The 24,669-nt window shown below is 40.9% G+C and overlaps 3 protein-coding genes across 4 annotated transcripts; all 3 read right to left on the bottom strand.

Annotated features, from left to right (window-relative positions):
• Positions 1 to 656: 656 nt before the first annotated feature.
• eif4ea (eukaryotic translation initiation factor 4ea) lies at positions 657 to 4,565 on the bottom strand. The gene is made up of 7 exons (XM_014199188.2): positions 4,205 to 4,565; positions 3,607 to 3,710; positions 2,642 to 2,737; positions 2,478 to 2,541; positions 1,793 to 1,906; positions 1,340 to 1,479; positions 657 to 1,227 (listed from the first exon to the last, which is right to left on the bottom strand). The coding sequence occupies exons 1-7, from the start codon at positions 4,220 to 4,222 to the stop codon at positions 1,113 to 1,115; spliced, it is 651 nt and encodes a 216-aa protein (XP_014054663.1). The 5' UTR covers positions 4,223 to 4,565; the 3' UTR covers positions 657 to 1,112.
• Positions 4,566 to 4,867: 302 nt separating this feature from the next.
• On the bottom strand, positions 4,868 to 16,343 carry adhx (Alcohol dehydrogenase class-3). Its single transcript, NM_001141021.2, is given in 9 exon segments — positions 4,868 to 5,078; positions 5,214 to 5,352; positions 5,561 to 5,696; positions 9,884 to 10,144; positions 10,420 to 10,639; positions 11,423 to 11,510; positions 13,380 to 13,521; positions 14,146 to 14,247; positions 16,313 to 16,343. Coding segments are annotated over 9 exon segments (1,131 nt in total). The 5' UTR covers positions 16,331 to 16,343; the 3' UTR covers positions 4,868 to 5,053.
• Positions 16,344 to 18,408: 2,065 nt separating this feature from the next.
• LOC106604513 (H/ACA ribonucleoprotein complex subunit 1) lies at positions 18,409 to 23,993 on the bottom strand. Of its 2 annotated transcripts, XM_045718028.1 has the most exons (8): positions 23,698 to 23,993; positions 20,961 to 21,057; positions 20,859 to 20,930; positions 20,478 to 20,632; positions 20,229 to 20,288; positions 19,671 to 19,791; positions 19,395 to 19,559; positions 18,409 to 19,283 (listed from the first exon to the last, which is right to left on the bottom strand). In XM_045718028.1, exons 2-8 carry the CDS (start codon positions 21,043 to 21,045, stop codon positions 19,273 to 19,275), a joined length of 669 nt encoding a protein of 222 aa, XP_045573984.1. In that variant the 5' UTR covers positions 21,046 to 21,057; positions 23,698 to 23,993; the 3' UTR covers positions 18,409 to 19,272. The 2 variants fall into 2 exon arrangements, with proteins under 2 accessions (XP_045573984.1, XP_014054662.2); XM_014199187.2 differs by having other exon boundaries at positions 20,859 to 21,057.
• Between the last annotated feature and the right edge of the window lie 676 nt (positions 23,994 to 24,669).

Here is a 24,669-nt window from a genome sequence, read left to right as displayed (position 1 = left end):
TTTATTAAGAATTCAAGGCACGCTTAACCAGCATGGCTACCACAACATTCTGCAGCAATACGCCATCCTATCTGGTTTGTGCTTAGTGGGACTATCATTTGTTTTTCAACATGACAATGACCCAACACACCTCCAGGCTGGGTAAGGGCTATTTGACCAAGGAGGAGAGTGATGAGTGCTGCATCAGATGATCTGGCTTCCACAATCACCTGACCTCAACCCAATTGAGATGGCTTGGGATGAGTTGGGAATTTCTTATTATTCTCCTGACTGTTGTGCGTTTATTTTGATGATTGATAGATTATATTAAATAAAAAACATATTTTTACATACTTATTTGGTTTTTGCTGTTTAAGCAAAATTACATTCCGAAAATGTATTATAGTGCTCAGCATTTGTGGGAACTCCTTCAAGACTGCATTCCAGATGAAGCAGGGTGAGAGAATGCCAAGAGTGTGCCAAGCTGTCATCAAGGCAAAGGGTGGCTATTTGAAGAATCTTAAATATAAAATATATTTTGATTTGTTTAACACTTTTTGGGGTACTACATGATTCCATATGTGATATTTTATAGTTGATGTCTTCACTATATTTTCTACATTTTACAATGTAGAAAATAGTAAAAATAAAGAAAAACCCTTGAATGAGTAGGTGTGTCCAAACTTTTGACTGGTACTAATATATATATTTTTTAAATATTTTTTTTTTAGTTTGGAATTAGGCGTCCCGAAAACACGCTTACGCAGAAAAATCCCTGGCAGCTACGAGTGTGATACTGTTAAACATAAAACATATCAACAAAAAGCCTCCTAGTATATCCTCAGTAAGAAAAGTGAAATGGCGCATAAAAAAGAACATAGTTAACTTTTGGGGGGGTATTTCAATTCTCATGGTTATTCCACCCTTCATCGAAGGTATAGGTTTGTTTATGGGCAAATATGAATGAGACCATTTTGTCGTGAAATCATATTACAATTGATTGAATAAAGGCAATTGTCTGTGTTGAAGCTCTGGTTTCAATTGGGTAGCAGATTAAACTTCGCAACAGCATTTCAACAAACGCCATGGAAACGGAAAGGAAAAACAACCAACCAACAAACAAAAAAAACTACTTAGACGACAAACTTGTTCTTGGTGGTGGAACCACTCTTGGTGGCAGTGTCCGCGTGTGATTGATATCCGATGATCACCTTGTGTGGCACGCCTAACCTCTCCTTCCACCCTTGTCTACAGAGGAGGGAAAATACACAGTCTAGTAAAAATATCTGGATATGGATAAAAACAAGAGATGGTCAACATCTTTCAGGGCTAACTAAATGGTATGGCAACGCCAGCTCACCCTATGTGTGTAATGGCATCCTTGTTTTCGTAGTCTGTTGTCCATATCGCAAGTTTGTCTCCTTTCGTTCGGATGTTGACTACTGCCCCGCATACATCATCACTGTGGTCATCGAAGGCTTCGCCCACTAGGCACAGGAGCTGAAACGCACATGGACAGCCAGATGTTTTAATACTTTAATGACAGCTAGACATAATCAACTTTCTGAGACATGTATTGCATGTCCAAGTAATGCATTTGTATATGTACTTCTGGGAAAAAGTCTGTGAATATATATTGTGTGTGTGTGTGAGAGAGAGAGGCGACTAGATAACTCTGCTATGTCCCACACACTTAACATGAGATAAATACACCAACTTTTACAGAGTAGGGTTACATACAAATAGTTAATACATCTTAGTGTAGTTCTGCCCTTTGTGCGTGTAATCAGACTTGTAGGGGTGGGGTACTAACCGTTTCCAGCCAGAAGCGGTCGAGGTCGGCCCTGCGCTGCTGTTTGGAAAGTGTGATGAGCCATCTGCCGCCACGCTTGTTCCTCTCGTCCTCCCACATGGGCTCGATACCATCCTGCAGCACAAAAACAGACCAGGCTCAGGGGTTAAAGGGCAAAGTTCAATTCATTACTTTTTTTGCCTTTATAGGTCAGGGGTTGCTTGTCTGCAAAGATCAGCCTCGACATTTGCTTGTTTTGGTTGCAAAACTTGATACTACATGATAGATGGGCTTTGGATTAAACTGGTTTTCAGATAAAGGGATTAAGCTATACCCAAGAACAACTCTGTTCTCAGTTTCTGTATGTTTGGTTGTTACTTAAGAGGAATAGATGAAACCTAAAACTGGAATCCAGTTCAACATAAGGAACGGAACTGAAAGCTGACTGAAGTGAAAAGCAGCCAAGCAATACTAGTATAAGATCATGCCATTGAATTATGACTGATAGAGGCTGTTTAACAGTCTGAGTTGTGGTCTATTTAGGGCAGACTGACCTCCTTGGGTGGGGTCGTAACCCTTGCAGTGAAAGCTAAAGCCACAGGCTGAAACGAGACCTTGGGAGATGTGACAACTCCCTGTCATAGTGTAGTGTATGGAAGAAAAAGGAGCATGTGTGATATTACAGAAAGGGAAAAATCATCCTTACCTTGAAAAGTGAGTAGTCACAGCCAGAGATCAAGTTACTTGATAGTTGGATGTGATTATACAGACTGGGAAAACAGGAGGAAAGGCATAGTATTGACACAGTAAGTCACTCAGTCTGAATATATGTAAGATGTTGTAGGTGACTTTCTCCAATAAAATACTTACGCCCAGAAGTCTTCCACCGTGTCAAACTTGGAGATGAGACGGAGGTTTGCTTGCCAGGTTTTCGTTTTGTCATTCTTAAAGAACCACAGAGCCCATCTGTAGAGCAAACAAAATACAACGATTTTATGTCAACACTATAGACAGATTGGCTGACGTCACAAAAATAATGTGTGAGCATCAATGTGGCCGGAAGCCATGATTTGTTATGATTCTCAACGGTCAGATAGCTAGCAACAGGTGTTTGACTGATTTCATGGCAATGCTAATTTGGCAAGAATTCACTAGCTAGCTAACCAACAACGATGTATTTGAAAGAGAAGAGCTCATTGTGCAAATGTATTTATATTTTCAATGAATATTTGGAGACGACATGTAAACTATATTTAAACATTCTAAGCCAACCCTGTCAGTTTTGCCCCATAGTTGCACATGCGTCGGTTTTGTTGCTGAACAACCAACCTGTCTATAGACTATAAGTGTATATTGACAATGCATCACGCAAAACACACTCCCAGTCAACCTTATGACAGTTTTCAGTTTACTATGTACGTTTCTTACATTGTGTAGGGATTGAGGGGGAAGATGTTGGTCCTGTGTGGCTGGTTGAGCATGGCGCTTGCGGGTTCGATTCCCGCTGGGGCCACCCATATGTAAAATGCATTCAGTCATGACTAAGTTGCTTTGGATAAAAGTGTCTTAAATGGCATATAATAAGATGAGCTGTACTTGAACCAGCAACCTTGTGGTAACATGGCAAGTGGTCTGTGGATAAATGGTGCAGATCAGCGGCCACAGTACACTTTTAGGGATATACAGTGCTTCCTGTAATATGTTAACCCATGCCTGACAAGCTGGTAGAAACCATAGTCAGGAATTAACATTAGTGCATACTGATATCCCAATGGATATAGCTAGTTATGTATTTTCATGTGGAACTAGCTAGGTTAAGCAGCTATAGTACTTACCTATTTTGTAGTGGATGTTTGATGTAATCTTCAGGATTTACAACTTCTTGACCAGTTGTTTCACTTTTTTTGCCCTCAGAATTAGGGGGATTCAAACTTGATTCCTGGAGAGATGGGGGAAGAGATCTCAAAAAGCGACCTAGCATTTGAGACAAACCATTTCACGCCCAACTGGTACAACTTGTCCCTGGAACGCACCAAGAAGGTCAACTGACTAGCCACCTTTCTTGAAGGGGCGGTGGCGACCGTGCCTGTTACTAGTACTGTTAACGGTTGACACTGCTGGGCATGGATATTTTTAACCTTCAATACTTATGAAGATATAGTGACTAACATTGAGACGTCTTGTAACTTGCTATATGCCCAACTCCAGCATGCACAATCGATTAGCTAGCGACAGTTCGTGTTTCACTTAGGAGCCCTCGAAGAGTCGAACATTCCAACAATCATTCTCACATTTGCGGTGGTCGTGCACTCGCAGCAACACCCACCATACATTTGCATCACTAGCTAATATATCACATTTGATATATTTCAGAATAACTAACCTGAAACTGCCCATTATCTTACAAAATGTAGAGTTAATGCAATCACTCACCAACTCAGCTGTCGCCATCTTCTGATTATCTGATTCACAATTCTGTAATGTGAAACATAAAAGCGGATTGGATTGCGCTTTCCAACGTGACAACCAAGTATGGTAAACCTAACTGCGCATGCTCAGATGTGAGCTCTTCAACTTCAAAATTGCTTGGAACACTTGCAAAGTACAGTAATTAAGTCGATGACCACTATTTATTTTGTGAATCGCTTTATTTTTACACTAGTTTAAGGCATTAGGGTTTACCCACCTATTTTATTACCACTTCATCTGTACACAATGCAGACATTTTATTTAGTCTCCATTAATCATTTTCATATGCTTTGATACCAGGGTCTCAGTGACAATCTTACTACATCAAAACATGCCAATAAACTGCTCAAAATAGTGCCTGCTCCATCATATTTTACCTGTTAAATCCCTATCAATGATGCATCCATGATCAATCAAATCAATGTCGCATAAGTAAACCATTTGGTTGTGTAGCTCTGGATGATTGACAGACTTCAATAGGATTAAATGGATAGAGTTTTAGTCTGGAAAGTCCTTTGTCCAATTTCTGAGCCATCCAGAAAAAAATATTTTCAAAAGTATAGCCGGTACCTACGGCACATTTCATTTCAAACTGTAAAGAAAACATAAGAGAGGACTATTGCTTTTCTGAATTTTTTTATTGATCCTAATTGACATGGACAGAGCCACATATGTACGCAACTGGACTGGAGAGATAATCCTGAAAGTTTAATGACATTAAGTGCACAGGGTTAAGTGCTACAGTGTATGAAAGGTGATTGTTTTATAAAGGCCTGGAGGTGAGTGTGATGCGCAACATGGCAGGGAGGCACTTCAGAACTTCAAGACGGTACGGATGCTGTAAAGGACAAATTAAAATACGGTGATTAGCATAAAGCTTTAAAGGCCTTTAATATACTTTGTGTTGGAAGTATACATTTTTATAAACTAACATCACACTGATGTAATATGATGCAACACCTGATCTATTTACCTCTTTCCAGCATGCATGAGGTCAAATGCCTCATTGATCTGGTCAAAGGGCAAGGTGTGGGTCACAAACTCATCCACCTTCAGCTTCTTGTTCATGTAGTCAGTCACTAGTTTGGGGACGCTATCCACACTCTTCCAGCCTTGGACAAAGGAATAGGAAAACATAATGAGGAATCTATGCATTACCTTACTGCATTGTCATACTTCCATTTAAAAAAAAAAGTCTCCTAACTAGTGCCACATTACTGCTCATTTATCCCCCCAAAAAATAGGTGACTTTACAGTTTAAAATACATTTATGTCAAAAAAAAGGCAAGGTTTCTCATAAAAATCATCCACGACATTAACCTCCAAATGCTGTGCCCCTCCACACACGGCCGGTAACCAGCTGGAACGGACGTGTGGAGATCTCCTTTCCCGCGCCTGCCACCCCGATGATGATGCTCTCGCCCCAGCCTTTGTGGCACGCCTCCAGAGCTGCCCTCTGAAACAACAAATTGAGCATCATCAGAAGATCGGCTTCCCTAAATACTCTTCTGCTTAGCAAAGTGACATGTATTTTGCAGTTGTGGTCCAAGCCTGAAGTACCCCCTACAATGACCTCTGGTGGTGAAGAGTATAACACCTTCCATCGTGTTGAGAGTCTTTATTTTGTTAGACAACAATAAGAACTGAGGACAATGTACATAACAATAGACCGACAGACAACAATGCCATGGTGTAGCCTAATACAAAAATAAATAAGGACAAAACATTGTTAGCTTACATTCCATGGCATATGTCTTTCTAAGCCTGTCTTTCTAAAGTCATCGAAAGCAGAGTTAAACAAATTACCGACCATTTTAAATCCCACCGTACCTTCTCCGCTATGCAATCTGGTTTCAGAGCTGGTCACGGGTGCACCTCAGCCACGCTCAAGGTCCTAAACGACATAACCGCCATCGATAAGAGACATTACTGTGCAGCCGTATTCATCGACCTGGCCAAGGCTTTCGACTCTGTCAATCACCACATTCTTATTGGCAGACTCGACAGCCTTGGTTTCTCAAATGATTGCCTCGCCTGGTTTACCAACTACTTCTCTGATAGAGTTCAGTGTGTCAAATCGGAGGGCCTGTTGTCCGGACCTCTGGCAGTCTATGGGGGTGCCACAGGGTTCAAATCTCAGGCCGACTCTCTTCTCTGTATACATCAATGATGTCGCTCTTGCTGCTGGTGATTCTCTGATCCACCTCTACGCAGACGACACCATCCTGTATACTTCTGGCCCCTCTGGACACTGTTAACTAACCTCCAGACGAGCTTCAATGCCATACAACTCTCCTTCCGTGGCCTCCAACTGCTCTTAAACGCAAGTAAACTAAATGCATGCTATTCAAGCGATCACTGCCCGCACCTGCTCACCCGTCTAGCATCACTACTCTGGACGGCTCTGACTTAGAATACGTGGACAACTACAAATACCTAATGTGTCTGGTTAGACTGTAAAACGCTCCTTCCAGACTCACATTAAGTATCCCCAATCCAAAATTAAACCTAGAATTGGTTTCCTATATCACAACAAAGCATCCTTCACTCATGCTGCCAAACATACCCTCGTAAAACTGACCATCCTACCGATCCTCGACTTCGGCGATGTCATCTATAAAATAGCCTCCAACACTCTACTCAACAAATTGGATGCAGTCTATCACAATGCCATCCGTTTTGTCACCAAAGCCCCATACACTACCCACCACTGCGACCTGTACGCTCTCGTTGGTTGGCCCTCGCTTCATACTCGTCGCCAAATCCACTGGCTACAGGTCATCTACAAGTCTCTGCTAGGTAAAACCCCGCCTTATCTCAGCTCACCGGTCACCATAACAGCACCCACTCGTAGCACGCGCTCCAGCAGGTATATCTCACTGGTCACCCCCAAAGCCAATTCCTCCTTTGGTCGTCTTTTCTTCCAGTTCTCTGCTGCCAATGACTGGAACGAACTGCAAGAATCTCTGAAGCTGGAGACTCATATCTCCCTCACTAGCTTTAAGCATCAGCTGTCAGAGCGGCTCACAGATCACTGCACATAGCCCATCTATCTACCTACCTCATCCCCATACTGTATTCATTAATTTTGCTCCTTTGCACCACAGTATCTCTACTTGCACATTCATCTTCTGCACATCTACCATTCCAGTGTTTAATTGCTATATTGTAATTACTTTGCCACCATGGCCTATTTATTGCCTTAACTCCCTTATCTTACCTCATTTGCACTCACTGTATATAGACTTTTTGTTCTACTGTATGTTTTGTTTATTCCATGTGTAAGTCTGTGTTGAATTGCTATGCTTTATCTTGGCCAGGTCGCAGTTGCAAATGATAACTTGTTCTCAACTAGCTTACCTTGTTAAATAAAGGTGAAATAAAAAAAATATGGAACATTTTGCCCTTATAATAACATGCAGTATATTTGCTGTAATTAACATTGTTCAATAGAACTCTAGTCAACTTAGTCAAATAAATATGCCTAAATAGTTAACCAACACTCCCACTTTCTTTGATGCTGTTGAATTTTCTGTTTTCTAATAGTAATTGTACTTTCAAGGATGAATCGGTGTCTTAACCTGTTGAGGTGTAGGGGGCAGTATAAATTAAACTGGTTACTACTCTGGCCCAGAAGCTAGAATATGCATATCATTAGTAGATTTGGATATAAAACACTCTGAAGTTTCTAAAACTGTTTGAATGGTGTCTGTGAGTATAACAGAACTCCTATGGCAGGCAAAAACCTGAGAAAAATCCAACCAGGAAGTGGAAAGTCTGAGAATTGTAGTTCTTTTGATTCTCTATCAAAACTACAGTTTGTGGGGTCATGTTGCACTTCCTAAGGCTTCCATTGGCTGTCAACAGCCTTCAGAAAGTTTTCAGCATTCTCCTGTCACTGGGCAGATAATAGGAGCTCAGTCACTGAGTGGACTGCCTGGAGACAAAGGGATTGGATATGCGCGATCCCGCCGTTCCTTCTTTTTCTTCTTGAATGAATATGCTATTTTCCGGTTGGAATATTATCGCAATTTTACTTTAAAAATACCATAAAGATTGATTTTTAAACAGCGTTTGACATGCTTCTAAGTACGGTAATGGAACATTTTGACTTCGGTAACGCGCTCGTGCGTTATGCCTTTGGATAGTGCTCTGAATGCACGAACAAAGAGGCATTTGGACATAAATATGGATTATTTCGAACAAAAACATTTATTGTGGAAGTAGCAGTCCTGGGAGTGCATTCTGATGAAGATCAGCAAAGGTAAGAGAATATTTATAATACTAATTCTGAGTTTAGGTTGCCCCGAACTTGGCGGGTGTCTGTATAGCCCGCTGTGATGGCGAGCTATGTACTCAGAATATTGAAAAATGTGCTTTCTCCGTAAAGCCATTTTAAAATCTGACACAGCGGTTGCATCCAGGAGTAGTCTATCCATAATTCTTTAAATAATTGTTCTATATTTTGTCAACGTTTATGATGAGTGTTTTTGTAAATTGATGTGCACAGGTCACCGGACGTTTTGGTGGGAATACATTTTCTGAATATCACGCGCCAATGTAGAATGCTGTTTTTGGATATAAATATGAACTTTATCGAACAAAACATACATGTATTGTGTAACATAATGTCCTAGGAGTGTCATCTGATGAAGATCGTCAAAGGTTAGTGCTTCATTTAGCTGCGTTTTGGGTTTTTGTGACATATGTCCTTGCTTGGAAAATGGCCGTGTGATTATTTTTGTCTATGTACTCTCCTAACATAATCTAATGTTTTGCTTTCGCTGTAAAGCCTTTTTGAAAATCGGACAATGTGGTTACATCAAGGAGAATTGTATCTTTAAAATAGTTGTATGTTTGAGAAAGTTGAATTTTGTTGTTTTGAATTTGCCGCCCTGATTTTTCACTGGCTGTGTCCTGCAGGTGGTAGCGTCCCACGTAGCCCATAGAAGTTAACAAATTGTTTAAAAAGGTTGGGTGTTTTGAATATTTTACTATCTTCATCTTAACCTTCCATGTGGGGGGTATAGCAGACACCAACTCAGCATATATGACTTGTTTAAATATGCCCATAGGTTCAACACAATGTTCCAAAATCAAGCAACGTTCCATCCTCGTCCACAATGTCATTTAGAAAATAAATGTGTTTTTCAATAAAAAGGTTGCCAACAAAAGAGGTTGTCCGTCAATTTCAATATTTGTGTTGTACCAATTACGTTGCTGAAGAATTTTCTCAGGATTTTCAGGTAGATGGAATTGTAACTGTAAGCATGCTTTTATTGCCTCCTGGAGAAATGTTTAAGAAAAGGTAGGAGGTTGTGTGTGAAAATCAGAATGGCGACTTTAGTTAATTTAGTTGAAATCCAGTTTGGATTGGAATATAGTTTCTCTATCCAGGACACATTCAAGGTCACATCCAGGGCCTTTAAATTAGTCAGTGTTAGCCCACCCTCTTGAAATCAGTAACATTTTATTAAAATATTCCGTTTTATTGTTCCATATAAATATAAAATATTTTCTGTTCATATCGTTTGAAAAAGGTATTCTCTGGTGAAGGAAGAGACATAAGAAGATAATTGAATTGAGACAGCAAAACAATTTATTAATGTGACATTATTAACTTTATTAAATGGACAGTCTTACCATAATAGCCACGTTGCCGATGCATTCAAAGGAGTAGTCCACCCCACCGTCGGTCATCTCCACCAGCACCTCCTGGATGGGCTTGCTGTGGTCCTTGGGGTTCACCAACTCGGTGGCCCCAAACTCTTTGCCCTTGTCAAACTTGTCTGGGTTTATGTCCACGCCGATTATCCTGGTCGCCCCGGCAGCCTTGCAGCCCATGATGACAGCAAGGCCGATGGCGCCCAGGCCGAAAATGGCACAGGTGGAGCCAGGCTCAACCTGGAGGTAGGTTGGGAACGCAAGAGTTCCAGAATGGCTTTTATCAGTAAAACAAAGTGATACAATCTTAGTGTCAGATGTGTGTTATTATGATCATTGCCTATTCATTTGCAACCAGTGTACATATTAACTAAGTATTTGCACCAGTGGAAAATTAATTTACAGAGGATAGAAAACAAAGTGATAAAACCAAATGACAAAGCTGTAACTCTTCGCTTGTGCTTTCCACTTCTAGACAAGGTACTTTGTCTTGCAGCCTGGTGTCACCCACCAACCTTGGCAGTGTTGAGGGCAGCTCCGTAGCCCGTGGAGATGCCGCAGCCCAGCAAGCACACCTTGTCCAGGGGGGCCTTCTCATCCACCTTGGCCACCGAGATGTCAGCCACCACTGTGTATTCAGAGAAGGTGCTGGTCCCCATGAAGTGGAACAGCTGCTTGCCCTTGCAGGTGAACCGCGAGGTGCTGTCAGGCATCAGACCCCGGCCCTGGGTTATTCTGGAGAGGGGGCAAATAATTATCAGTAACAGCCAGTTGTAATAGTATAAGGTGCAATTTCGAAATTGGGTAGTACATCAGTTGATCTTGTCATGTTAGTCATTGCATAGCTTAGAGGGCTAATTATAACTTGTCCGAAATGTCCAGATCAACTTGCCCATGTCAGCCAACCTTGTTTTATTTACGTTTTTTAGCCCACAGATATTGTAGCAATTTTGTCAACCAAATATCACATGAATACACATTAGATGTGGAAAAAAAGTAAAGAACTGCAAGAAAATTTGCTTTAAAACATTTTCTTTGCGCCCCCATGAGAAAACACGGAGAATTGCAGGAAACAAGCTTTAAACCTGCAAAATTCTCTCCACCAACAACAGAGGTGTAAACTATTTATGTCATGAACAGTGCTTGTGCCCATAGAAAGACGTGATGCGCGCGCGGGATGTTCCCCAATGCTGGAAGGGGGGCCCCCTGAGTGAAACATTTTTGTCAACTATTTCAGACCTCTCTGCCTGACAGAATTTGGCCTTGATTTGGTTTAAGTTGCAATGTTGGTGTTCGCAACAGTTGTTGCTTCTTTGCCCGCACAGCAGCTACTTGAATCCCAAGACTGGAGTAGCATACGGTCCTACTATATCTGAGATTATTCTAACTGTCATTACAGATATGCTCAGTCCCCCACTGCCTGGCTGACTTTGAAAATAGAATGAGCTTGACCTCAACCTTCCAAGCTATAATTGACTCATCCTGCACTAATGACGGGCCAGATTCCCTTCCAATTACCTGATCTTCCCGCAGAGGTTGGTCTTGGGGTTTTTGCAGAATTTGCACTCACCACACTGTGGCACATACAATGGGATGACGGTGTCACCTAGGAGATAAAAATTACTTTTAGTAAGGATACAGTTCAGGAGGACGATTTCATTCAAACATAATTTCATTCCAGCCCAGTACCTAAACATCTGATTCGACTGGTCATCTGATTCAATTGATCAAGTCCTTGTATTATTTGATTCTGGCATGTTAGTTCTGGGCTAAAATAAAATAAAAACTTTTTTTATTGTCACATACACCAGATACAGAGCCTTCAGAAAGTATTCGCAGCCCTTGACTTTTTCCACATTTTGTTGTGTTACAGCCTGAATTTAAAAGGAAATACATGTAGATTTTGTGTCACTGGCCTACACACACACACAATATCCCATCATGTCAAAGTGGAAATATGTTTTTAGAAATGTTTACAAGTTAATAAAAATGAAAAGATGAAATGTCTTGAGTCAATAAGTATTCAACCCCTTAGTTATGGCAAGCCTAAATAAGTTCAGGAGTAAAAGTGTGCTTAACAAGTCACATAATAAGGTGCATGGATTCACTGTGTGTGCAATAATAGTGTTGAACTTGATTTTTGAATGATTACCTCATCTCTGTACCCAACACATACAGATAATTGTAAAGTCCCTCAGTCGAGCAGTGAATTTCAAACACAGATTCAGCCACAAAGACCAGGGAGGTTTTCCAATGCCTCGCAAAGAAGGGCACTTTTTGGTAGATGGGCAAACATTTTAAAAGGAGACATTGAATATCCCTTTGAGCATGGTTAAGTTATTAATTACACTTCAGATGGTGTATCTATACACCCAGTCACTACAAAGACACAGGTGTCCTTCCTAACTCAGTTGCCGGAGAGGAAAGAAACCGCTCAGGGATTTCACCACAAAGCCAATGGTGACTTTAAAACAGACTTCACAGTTTTCTCCTAAGGATGGATCAACAACATTGCAGTTACTCCACAATACTAACCTAAATAGAGTGAAAAGAAGGAAGCCTGTACATAAAATATATTCCAAAACATACATCCTGTTTGCAAAAAGGCACTAAAGTAATACTGCAAGAATGTGGCAAAGAAACGTTTGTTCTGAATACAAAGCGTTATACTTGCGGCAAGTCCAAGACAACACGTCACAGAGTACCACTCTTCATATTTTCAAGCATGGTGGTGGCTGCATCATGTTATGGGTATGCTTGTCATCGGCAAGTACTAGGGAGTTGTTTTAGCATAAAGCCAGGTTCTCCTCTAGGATTTTGCCTGTGCTTAGCTCTATTCCGTTTATCTCTATGCTAAAACAACTCTTTCCAACAGACAGTAGGAGACAAATTCACCTTTCAACAGGCCAAGATCCTAAAACACAAGGACAAATATAAAATTGAGTTGGTTACCAAGACATCATTGAATGTTCCTGAGTGGACTAGTTACAATTTTGACTTTAAAAATCAGCTTAAAAAATCTATAGCAAGACTTGAAAATGGCTGTCTAGCAATGATCAACAACCAACAACCAACTTGACAGAGCTTTAGAGATTTACCCAGAAAGACTCACAGCTGTAATCGCTGTGAAAGGTGATTCTAACATGTAGACTCAGGAGTGTGAACACTTATGTAAATGAGGGTGGGGAAAAATTATATTAAATCCATTTTTAATTCAGGCTGTAACACAACAAAATGTGGAATGAGTCAAGTGGTATGAATACACTATAGGTGCAGTGAAGTGTGTTGACAGGGTCAGCCATAGTAGTACGGCGCCCCTGGTGCAAATTAGGGTTAAGTGCCTTTCTCAAGTACATAGACAGATGTTTCACCTTGTCGGCTCGGGAATTTGAACCAGCGACCTTTCGGTTACTGGCCCAATGCTCTAACCTCTGTTTTAGGGATAATATATTTGTTGATATTCACAGTCCCTCACCTGGTTTGAACTTGGTGACTCCCTCTCCCACGCTTTCGACTGTCCCGGCGCCCTCATGACCCAGGATGACAGGGAAAAGTCCCTCGGGGTCACTGCCACTCAAGGTGAAGGCATCTGTGTGACAAACCCCTGTCGCAAAGACCTGAAAGACAACATTGCCATTAGTTAATTAATTCATCACACCCAGTAGGCTATGAAGCATGTGTGCCAACTAGCCTAAAACATCCCTAATTGTTGAACCACTTCTCAACCCACCAGGACTATTCCCTACAGTACAATACCAACATCTGCACCTGCTATGTTGATCATAGAAACATGGTTGTCTCAAAGGTGGAAGACAGATGGCTAGCTATTAGAGGAATGTGGTAAAATGCTTATAGAGTACACCATAATGACGTTCTCTAGTCTAAACACTGGGCCAGATAGGCCCTGTGGAACATATTCCAAAGATGACTTCCTCACAGCTGGCCTACTGAATCTATTTGGGCGGGGAGACAGGGAAACACAAGAAGCTCCCCACGGTATTCCAGCTGCTAAACAGTTCATCCCTGCCGAAGAGCGGCCTGCCTCAAACAGTATGTTATGTTTTACAGATCGAGAGCTCACTGACATGGTTCTAGGAATATATATATTGTATCACACACAAACCAAAGATACAGCAGTCTACTGCAGGATGAGGTTGTTGGTTATGTTGTTCCTGGACATGTAATGCAAGTACAATACAGGAGCATTAGTCTTACACATTTTTGGCAAAGGAAAGGGTTACCTTGATGCGCACTTCGTTGGCCTTCGGTGGGGCCACCTCCACCTCCTCAATGGACAGAGGTTTCCCAGCCTCCCAAGCTACTGCTGCCTTGCACTTGATCACCTGGAAGAGAGAAGCTCAATGTGTCAACAGTCAACTTCATACACAGAAAATATGATTTGGAAGATTGATTGGGGTGTCTGTGGTGAGTGCAGTAGAAGAGAGGAGGGTGGTCAGTGATTGAAGATGGAATGTGCAGTGACTGGACTTCAATCTGTAGCCTAGAGCCAGGCCTACTAAAGCCAGTATACAATCTCTAGTTTAATCTGGAGGGGACTGGTTCAAACATGAGACAACTTGAAACAGCAATGAACCGTTTGTGATTCTAGCTGATGTTCCAGTCCTGAGAGGCCAAAGCAATGTGATCTCTACTACTCTCTATTTTAGTTATGGTCACAAAAAGACCCATAATAAATTGTAGTATTCTGAACAAAAATATAAATGCAACACAGAACCATTTCATTGGTTTTACTGAGTTACAGTTCATATAAGGAAATCAGTGAATTGAAATAAAATCATTAGGCCATAACCTATCAAAATATACTTTATATTTGAGATTCTTCAAAGTAGCCACCCTTTGCCTTGATGACAGCTTTGCACACTCTTTGCATTCTCTCAACCAGCTTCATGAGGTACTCACCTGGAATACATTTCAATTAACAGGTGTGCCTTGTTAAAAGTTCATGTGGAATTTTTTACCATCTATACATATAAAAGTGGGTGAAACAGTATGTAAACATTATTAAAAAGGGACCAGTGTTTGTCTATGTACCAGAGGAGGCTGGTGGGAGGAGCTATAAGAAGACAGGCACATTGTAATGGCTGGAATGGAATCAATGGAACACGTTATTTCCATGTGTGTGATGCGTTTTAATTACTACCATTCTGTTGATTTCATTCCAGCCATTACAATTAGCCCTTCCTCTTACCTGCCCCCTCTGCTATGTACATAGGGAAGCAGGCTAAGGTGTTGGGTGGTAGCCGGCTAGTAACAGTGATTAAGATCAGGGCAGAGTACTGGGCGGAGGCTGGCTAGTGGTGAATATTTAACAGTCTGATGGCCTGGAGAAAGAAGCCGTTTTTCCAGTCTCTCAGCCCCAGCTTTGATGCACCTGTACTGTCTCCGTCTTCTAGATGGTAGCAGGATGAACAGGCCGTGGCTTGGGTGGCTGAAGTAATGATCTTATTGGCCTTCCTGTAACATCAGGTGCTGTTGATATCCTGGAGGGAAGGCAGTGTGCGTTGCTGACAGTGTGGTTGCCGTACCAGGCGGTGATACAGCCCAACAAATTGCTTTCAATGGTGCATATGTAGAAGCTTGTGAGGGTCTTGGTGGCCAAGCCAAATTTCTTCAGCCTTCTGAGGTTGAAGAGGCGCTGTTGCGCCTTCTCCACACTGTATGTGTGAAGGGACCATTTCAGGTTGTCAGTGATGTGCACACCGATGAAGTTTAAGCTTTTGACCCTCTCCACTGCAACCTGTCGATGTGGATGAAGCGTGTTCTTTCTGCTGTCTCCTGAAGTCTTGTTTTTTTTTATTTTTTTTAGGTAGAGCTTCTTTTGCTCCCATCACTCTGCCAGGGCTCTCCACCTACTCCCTGTATGCTGTCTCGTCGTTGTTGGGAATCAGGCCTACCACTGTTTTGTCGTCAGAAAACTTGATGATTGAGTTGGAGACGTGAATCGTCATATTGAACGTTTACTGTAAATCCATATTATGGTTCAATTGCGGGCTATCTGAGTGCTGAAATCAATAGTTTTTAATAAAAACGTAATCGTATGTGACATCGGAGCTACAGTCCACCCACAACTCCATCGTAAATAGTGGAGTTAGGTCGGCTATTGCCTACCTAGATTCATTCAAAGTCCATGACCCCTCAAATTGCATAACAGCAGTTTAACTTCATTCACATCCGCTTAAAATGAAACACACTGCAATGTTTCTTTGAATCGCTCGCTGGATATTCGTGGAACTTCTACGGACAGTTCACTGTCCTTTCAAAATCTGCCTTTGCGAGCAAAATACACGCTTTAATGTCCTTTCAACGGCAAGACGTTAACATTAAACATTTTAAAAGCGAAAAATGTAAACGTATACAAAGTCGATTTTTCATATACTTTGAGCTTACCTTCCCAGCTGCCTCCATGTTCTTTCTTCAGCACGAGAGAAAGGGCTGGTTGCAGTGGCAGTTCAAGAACTGCCGTCTCGACCAATCAGGACAGGTGTTGGCGTCCATGACGATATGTTCCATGATTTGTGGAAATCCTCAGCCAACCACATACGCAGTGAATGCACACTGTCATGACATTTATTGGAGGATATTGTCCAATTATAGCAAACCTTATTATACAGTAGATCACATTGTCAATTGGTTTAGGGCGGGGGTCTGCAACCCGCGGCTCTAGAGCCGCATGCGGCTCTTTAGCGCCGCCCTAGTGGCTCCCTGGAGCTTTTTCAAAAATATGAAAATGGAAAAAGATGGTATGAATATATTTTTTGTTTTAATATAATTTATTATCCAATGCTGTAAAAATGTGTATAATAAATATTGAATTTCAACATTTCTGTCCACGAAGATTTACGTCATAGCCTGCGACACACGTTTCTTTCAGCTCGGCGTAGTGCCAGACAGGTTGCTGTTGCAAACAAACCGGCGGGTGTGTCATGGGCCATGGATCCCAAAGGGAAAAAGAGAAAGATAGCTGAGGAGAACAGAGGATTCCACAGTTCTTTGACCGAATCATTTGCTTTCATTGCCAATGCGGAAGGATTGCCTGCATGTTTGCTTTGTAATGAGAAGTTGTCAAATAACAAAAAGAGTAACGTGGAAAGACATTTCCATTCTTCCTGACAGTTATAGGAACATGAAGAAATATGCATATGGAGTATTATCCATCTTTGGATCAACATACCTGTGCGAGCAGATATTCTCAAACATGAACTACATAAAATCCAAATACCGCACCCGCCTCACAGATGAGAGTTTGCAGTCCTGCGTGAAGATTAAAGTTACATTTTACATGCCCGATGTTGATAAGCTGTCCAGTGATGTCCGAAAACAGAAGTCACATTAAACGGCTAAGAACACAATCCTGTCATAGGCACATATTTAGTAACAAAGTGGCTGTTTTTATAAAGTGATTTCTGATTTTTGTCAGTATATATTTGGAATGACACATAGGGATATTATTGTGTTTTGTTGCTCAGGTCCGAGGAAGGCTGCATTGTATTGTGCGTGTCAAAAGAGAAGAGGGTGCTGCTGCATTTTACCCTTGCACATTTGCAGAAAACTAAAGAGAAGAGGATAATGCACAGAAATCGAACTTAAACTGTATTATTTTAATTTTATATACTTTACCTTTTCAAAAGGCTGCTGTTTTATTGCACTCTGTCTGTTGCCCAGATACGGGGGAAAAGAGAAGAGGATTGTATCGTATTATTGAGGATAAAGGATTTTATTTCCATGGGGAGGTCTGAAATTACAGGAGGCCTATTATGCACGTTGCACATTGTTGTTTTTTCGAATCCTAAAATAAAAATGACATCAAATCTGATTTCTGTATTGTATTTCTATAAATGCATCAATGCAACGAAACATAATACATTAATATTATAATGGGAGTTAAACTTAAAGCACCATCGTACAGCAGAGTAGTCACGTGGTGCGTCATTCTCTCCAGAATGCGCTACAGGTAAAATAAACGTTTAATCATGAATGCTCATTATGTATTTGTAGCCTACTTATTTTGATAGTAGGCTAATATAGACACTTACAGCATGTGTTGCCTTCATTAAGACTTATATAAGGCTTAATTTCTTTCGGCTCCAGATAAATTTGTTTTTTTGGTCCAATATGGCTCTTTCAACATTTTGGGTTTCCGACCCCTGGTTTAGGGTTATGCTTGAACCAGCAACCCTTTATGGGGGTGAATGACGTCTACCCACCTAGCTGTGCCAAAAAAAGCCTTGGCCTCTCCACAGATAGTACTCACATAAGGGGCATCAGGCACACAAACTGAACAGTGATATCGGCCCCTGAAGTGAGGCATTGACATGACACTGCAATGTAATCCTATGGAGTATATCTCATCTGTTGACCACACAGCTATTATTACAGCAAGGAGAAGTATCTCACAAGATTAGTCACAGTAGCCATTTAGAAGACACATTACAGCTTGATATGGGACACCAATGAGCTTTACAGAAATGAGAATGACAAAAATGTATGGTGAAGACATAAATGATCACATTTAATCCACACAAACAGCTAACAAATTTCAAAGATTTATAATTAGCCTTTGCAGAGAACTGTTGGATTATTTGGTTTCGGCAGTGGTACTAGCAACCGATTTTTCTTTTGGTACATGACCAGTTGACAAAAGGTGTTGAAACAAACACAAAATCACCCTGAATTTGGAGGTGGTATTGTTCCGATTCTGGAACACTTGTTTATTTGCATGAGCAAAAATAAAAGACATGAAGTTAGATGTCCAAATAAAAAGGGGAGAAACTTCTACAGAGCACTGTTTAATCAAAGGCTTTTCTTTACAAAAGGTGGCAGTACTCTGTAACCACATTGGATTTCTGGGGTAAATACAATATTTTCCACTGATTGTAATGAATACTAATGTCCATCATATCTTCCACTTACAAAACCAAGCCTTATATGTCTTATAAAATTCAAGGTATTATCAATTTCTGTCTCTTATCAACATTGCACTCCAACATGAAAGCTCTCAATCATATTTCAACAGTATAATACAGTGCCACATCCTAAATGTACCCCGAAACCATCCAGTGTGAACAATGTTGAAGAGTTGAAAAAAACTGGGATATTAATGATACTATTCCCTGTGACAGCAGAGTGCTTTCAAGGTTCATTAAATAAAAAGCCATTCATTCACACATTCATCATAGATTGGTATACAAAAACAAAACAAATTGATAATTGAGCAGTATAAAAAGATGCCATGTTCGTTCTCCATGTCAAGTCCAACAGAGCCAAGCTCCAGCATCGCATTGCACTGATTTGCTTCCTGTAGGGATTGACACTTGGTGAGGATCCCACGAGGTATACAGTGTTTGTCATCATCTGCCACCTGGATGACAGAAAAAGGCATCAACGCCACAGGAACACACATCATGAAATCTAAAACAGGAAATTGTCTATTCACAGTCACTTGGATTCCTTTTCCAGGATTTGGACTCACCTCTGAATCCTCGTCCGCCTCCACCTCCCCTTCCTCTGAATCCTCCTCCACCTCCCCGCCCACCACCGAAGCCTCCTCTTCCAAATCCGCCACGGTCACCACCACCGAAGCCTCCTCTTCCAAATCCGCCACGGTCACCACCACCCCTGCCACCACGGAATCCACCTGGGAGGACAAATTCATTTTGTTTGAATATCAATGGACTAGCATTCTTCCACCTTTATTCACAAGAGAAAAAACAACCATGGGGCTGAGCGGTAGACATTTCACTCTTACCTCCGCGGGGACCTCCTCTTCCACCTCTACCTCCTCTGCCTCCCCTTGGAGGACCCTTCTCACCTGGGGGTCTGGGAAGAAACCTCTGTAGTGGTAGGAGTTTCATTGGATCTACGTAGAACTGTGGACCAGAATATGTTACACAATACAGGTCAAGACATTTCTATGCAATAACTAAAGCAGAGTTATGGTCAATTCAGTGTCCATGGCGCAAAAGTTCTGCAGGGGGATTATGATGCAACTGTGGCAAAAACAGAAGTACACATTGGCTGTGCAGAGAGGCCGCACTGAGCTCCTGCAAAAAAAACAAAAAAAGCAAGCAAAGATATGTGAATACGTGTTTGATTCACAGATGATTGGTTGACAGGAGAGTTGAGGGAGGTGTTTCTGTAATTTCTGTTCCAAAAAGCACGAGAAGCATGAATGCACTGCCATTCAAAAAGCTCCTCATTCTCAGATAACCACACTGATGCCAGATTGGGTATCATAGACAACAAAAAAAAAAGTATTTAAGCACGTGTAACAAACTGCTACGTGTAACAAACTGATATACCTTACCTTCTGTAATTTTTTGAACGAGGATGCCTTCATATTATCAGAGAGTTTGACAGAGAAATACTGTAGCTTTAGGTTAAGGGGCCAACTAGTGTCACAAATGACATGAAATTCAGTGTTAAACAGTAGAAAAATTATCTTAGCATGCAACTTTTTACATTGAGAGTAGTATTTTGTATCACTGAAGAATGTAATGATATAAACCAACCACAAATACGATACAGGTTAGACAACAAAACATTGAAAGGATACAAAGTCACGTAGCTGACCGAAGATTTCATCCACCTTCCCGATCTGCTCCTTGTTTTCCAAGTACACAGGCGCGTTGAAGTAGGGAACTTTGTTCTCCTCCGTTACACACTTGCACACAATTTCATCCTCACAGGGGTGCATAAACTCCCCTAGTGCTGGAGGAAAAAGCAAGGACATATGGTCAGTACAGAAAAAAAACATGGATCATAACTGCAAGTAAACCTACAACAACGGAGGTTGCAACACCTGGCAGACAACATCGACATTAATAGACAACTGGAGTAAATTCAGGATGCCAAGCATCAACAATGCCCCCTGCATCACGAGAAAGTGTTTAATCAATATGGGTGCATCATCACATTGCCAAATCATTCAGCTTACCAACAACATATTCTGGAGGGCCATAGTCCTGAAAGCCTCCTCGTCCACCACCTCGGAAACCACCGCCGCCACCTCGACCCCCATATCCTCCTCCACCGCCACCACCACCGTATCCGCCTCTTCCCCCTCCACCACGGTTGAATCCACCGCCACGGCCACCTCTTCCACCACCTCCTCGGAAAGACATGTTCTTGTGCGCCTGTAATAGATAGGAGATGATATTAGCTAAGTGACATAGCAACAATTCAATTGCATTTCATTTTCAAAGACAAGAAATGTTTCTCAAACAATGTCAGTAATAAACTTTTCCAAATGCCTGGCTATCTCAATGCCATAATAAAACTTGCTAGCTATGCCAGTGCTTCTCAAAACGGGGTCCCCAGGGGCACGCGAAGGTACTGCAGGGGGTCTTGCGGCCAGATGGCAAAATATTTTGATTAAAAAAAATGTTTTTGAAATGAACATTTTTGAAAACATTTGACAGTTTTTAAACGAATATTACATTTTGTCCAAGGGATGCCTTTTCACCTTGCTGGCTCAGGAATTCTAACCAGCGACCTAACAATATAATGGGTTGTTCCACGAAAAACATGCTTTTTGAATCCATTTGATAAGCAGAAATTGTGCACCAATATTGAACTTGAAAAGCCTGTTATTTAAATTAAGTACCCTTTAATATAGACCACATGTGGGGGGGGGGAAATTGGGGAATAAAGCCTTGCTAAAGTGCCAAAACTCAGCATTTTGATTAGCGGACTAAACACCACCTCCATCGTGAAGGAAGTTTATGATGAATTTCCCCAACAGAGTGGAGCAGAGACCAGGCTTTGTGGAATCTAGCTCCTACTACATTGATTCTCCCAAGGTCAATACTTAAATCCATACTTTTTCAATAAAACGTTAATGAAACAAAAACCCCAACTTTTTGCTCATTTCTGTTTCTCGAAGATGGCAGCTCAGCATTAATGTGCATGTGTCTATTGAATCTCCAATGTTTGTAAATGAAACCTAGGCTATAAAATGATTGTAATATGTAAAAACACTATGATTCGCTCTCTCTCGTTATTTTTCAGTATCTCTGTATAGAAAATGTGCCAAGTGAATAAAGTTATGCACCAAATTTAGTGTTTGGCGCATAACTTGGCTTATAAAAAAAAAAAAAAATCTGTTCTTCATAGAATTATATTTTCACATTTCATTATTTGTCCTGAAGAGGGCACTCTGCATGGCTATAAGCATATCTTGCTTTTGCCCTCTACTGCAAGACTGAACACTATACCAAAACAACAATATACACATCAGTCAGAGAGGTGAGTGCTGAATAGATAGAAGCTTGCCAGGTCATGTTGGGTGACGTGACAAACAATGGATGCTACGCCCAAAAGTAAAACAAGTGCCGTGCTAAGAACACGCACCGTTACAGCGGTGACGCCCGCGAAATCTGGTGCGTTATATTAGCTTTCTGCAAAGGGTATTCCTCAAGCTCTGTCATTAAAATGTTTTGGGAGACAAAAAAAACACAGCAGGTTACAAAGCAACACTTCGTAGCTATGTTTTGATGTTTGCGATGTCACTTGTCAGGGACTGGTCCAAATGCACATTTTGCCACCATCTAGCCTGCTAACTAGCTGTGAGAGTACTTGATGCCGTTCACTTAGGGTTAGTGCTAAATACCAATACATTGAAAATGTGTCCTGCGTAGTTGTTTTCAATGTGGCTGGTGTTAGGCAGTTCAGTCTTCAGAGCCTTGTAAATGTTTTTGCTGGAATCAGTGCAGTTTATCCTCCTTTCACTAGAGTAACACATTTTCTATTTTAAAAGACTGTCATACCGGTGAACCCAAATTGTATGTGGTGCCTACATTGTTAATTCCTCAAATTTATTAAATCAGGTATAAGAGTTTTTTAATTGTATTTTTTATTCCAGCTATTTTTATTATATTAGCAGATATATCGGTTATTGAATAATATTTTCACTCGGATCCAAAAGTCCCATATCAGTCGTGCTCTTGGTGAAACTATTCCTTTTTAAATATTTTTTTTCTATAAAAAAAACAACATTTTAGATCTAATACTCAAATCGTAGAGTAAAAGCAGGTGAGATGCTTCTATTTTTGGCCATTTTCTTGTGAAAAACTGAGCGGGCAGAGCATAACAAATCAACCCTGAACCCCATAGATAGAGTAGAAATGTGTGGATATATGGCAGGATATTAGCTTTAACGCTGCAACAGCAAAGCTCTCTGACAAGGGACAAAAATGTGTACAATTGCCGGAAATTAGCTTGAAAACTTTAAACTCTCCGATGCCAAGAGTTCCTTGCAAGGCCCGAGACTTGGTTCATCCAGCCATGCACTGCTGAAGTTATAGTAAAACTACAGTACTTGTATGCCATGTTTTCCTCTCTCAAGTTGTGTTCTGATTATGAGGGGGTCCCTGATGAATTTGTAACAAACGGGGTCCCCAGCCCCAAAAAGGTTTGAGAACCCCTGCGCTAACTACGTAACTTAGTTAGGTAAGTTAGCTAATTCATTGACTTGATCGATGCATTATATCACGTTTCCGATTGATACCAGTTATCAGTACAGCTACTTGGAATGGCTGTAACGTTTTCGTTGACATTAACAAATTAAGCAACTACTGTTATACTGCAACTTTACAGAAGGGGTCAATTGAACAAGCTAGCTAACAGTTAACTCGACTTAGCTAGGGTTAGCCAACATGGATTTCTTATTTACAACATATCAAAAGACTATCACGTTATGCTTTGCTGAGCACATTGTGGTAGCCTCTTGCAACTGATGAAATACAAAAAAATATATATTTGAAAAACATAGCTACCTTCGTAGAACAAATAAGATCAGCGGCCGGAGCGAATTGTACCAAAAACTATTTCCACGCGATGCAAACGCATGTGGCTTTTTTGTGGTGCTGTAAATCAAAACCAGAATTGAAGCACTAGTTACCACAGCCACAAAGTTAAATTGCCTATATCGTAAAAATGAATGAAAACAAAAATGAGTTTTTTGGTCTTAATTTAAGATTAATATTAGTCATACGGTTAGATTTAAAATCTGATCTTAATCAAATAAAATGTAGGAATGGGCGGGGGTTTTGACTTTGTGGCTGAGTTAACTAGCGACCACACTGAAAAACAGAAGATAACTGGACTGTCGTAAAACTTTGACTGTCGTAAAACAAATGTGCTTAATTCACGCTGAGAAAATTCTCATAATACACGCACGAATTGATACCAAAAAGAAAGGCTCACAACACTGGAATTGCTACCAAGTTACCAATACTTTTGAGACATTTATACTTTACATAGAGTAGGCTAATTGTTTCACAATAATGCTTTTTAAAAACGACTTATTGTTGTAAAACTGCAATTTTGTACAGCTCTGGTGGTCCAGAGCTTTACATGCATCTTGAGCCTCAAGCCTCGTGTAACAACCTGTACCAGAGCTATCGTGTGGAATGTGTACATGTTTGACATATTTATCTTTATCAGCCTACTTGTTGATGTGCATTTCCCCTCTAGACTCACATCTAGAAGAAGCCTAAATGAATATTGAGGGCCAGGTAAGCAATGATGTGTATGTCTTGTTAGGGTCAGATCGACATTTACAGAATGGTTACCTTGAGGATTTTTGTTCTTCTCAATTTCAGTCAAGGGGAGGATTTAGTATTATTTTCATATATTTTATAATACATTTCTCCGTGTTTTAGAATTACGTTCTTATGTGTGCCTGATGCCGCCCCTCATCCCTGATTATCTGATGGGCACTGGGCACTCAATATCATGTTCGCCTA

Source organism: Salmo salar, chromosome ssa05 (assembly GCF_905237065.1).
Source record: "Salmo salar chromosome ssa05, Ssal_v3.1, whole genome shotgun sequence".
In the NCBI taxonomy this organism is placed as follows: domain Eukaryota; kingdom Metazoa; phylum Chordata; class Actinopteri; order Salmoniformes; family Salmonidae; genus Salmo; species Salmo salar.
Note: the sequence above shows the minus strand (reverse complement) of the source record. Positions and strands in the feature narration are given on the sequence as shown.

Coding starts and splice junctions, on each gene's coding strand:
- eif4ea (XM_014199188.2), bottom strand. Junction 2,542..2,641: donor ACGGTGGAAGACTTCTGGGC/GTAAGTATTTTA, acceptor CTGTTTTCCCAG/TCTGTATAATCACATCCAAC. Junction 1,228..1,339: donor GATGCCATTACACACATAGG/GTGAGCTGGCGT, acceptor CCTCCTCTGTAG/ACAAGGGTGGAAGGAGAGGT.
- LOC106604513 (XM_014199187.2), bottom strand. CDS start 21,045: ATGTCTTTCCGAGGAGGTGGTGGAAGAGGTGGCCGTGGCGGTGGATTC. Junction 20,289..20,477: donor TCGGTCAGCTACGTGACTTT/GTATCCTTTCAA, acceptor CTAAAGCTACAG/TATTTCTCTGTCAAACTCTC. Junction 19,792..20,228: donor CGTTCAAAAAATTACAGAAG/GTAAGGTATATC, acceptor TCTGGTCCACAG/TTCTACGTAGATCCAATGAA.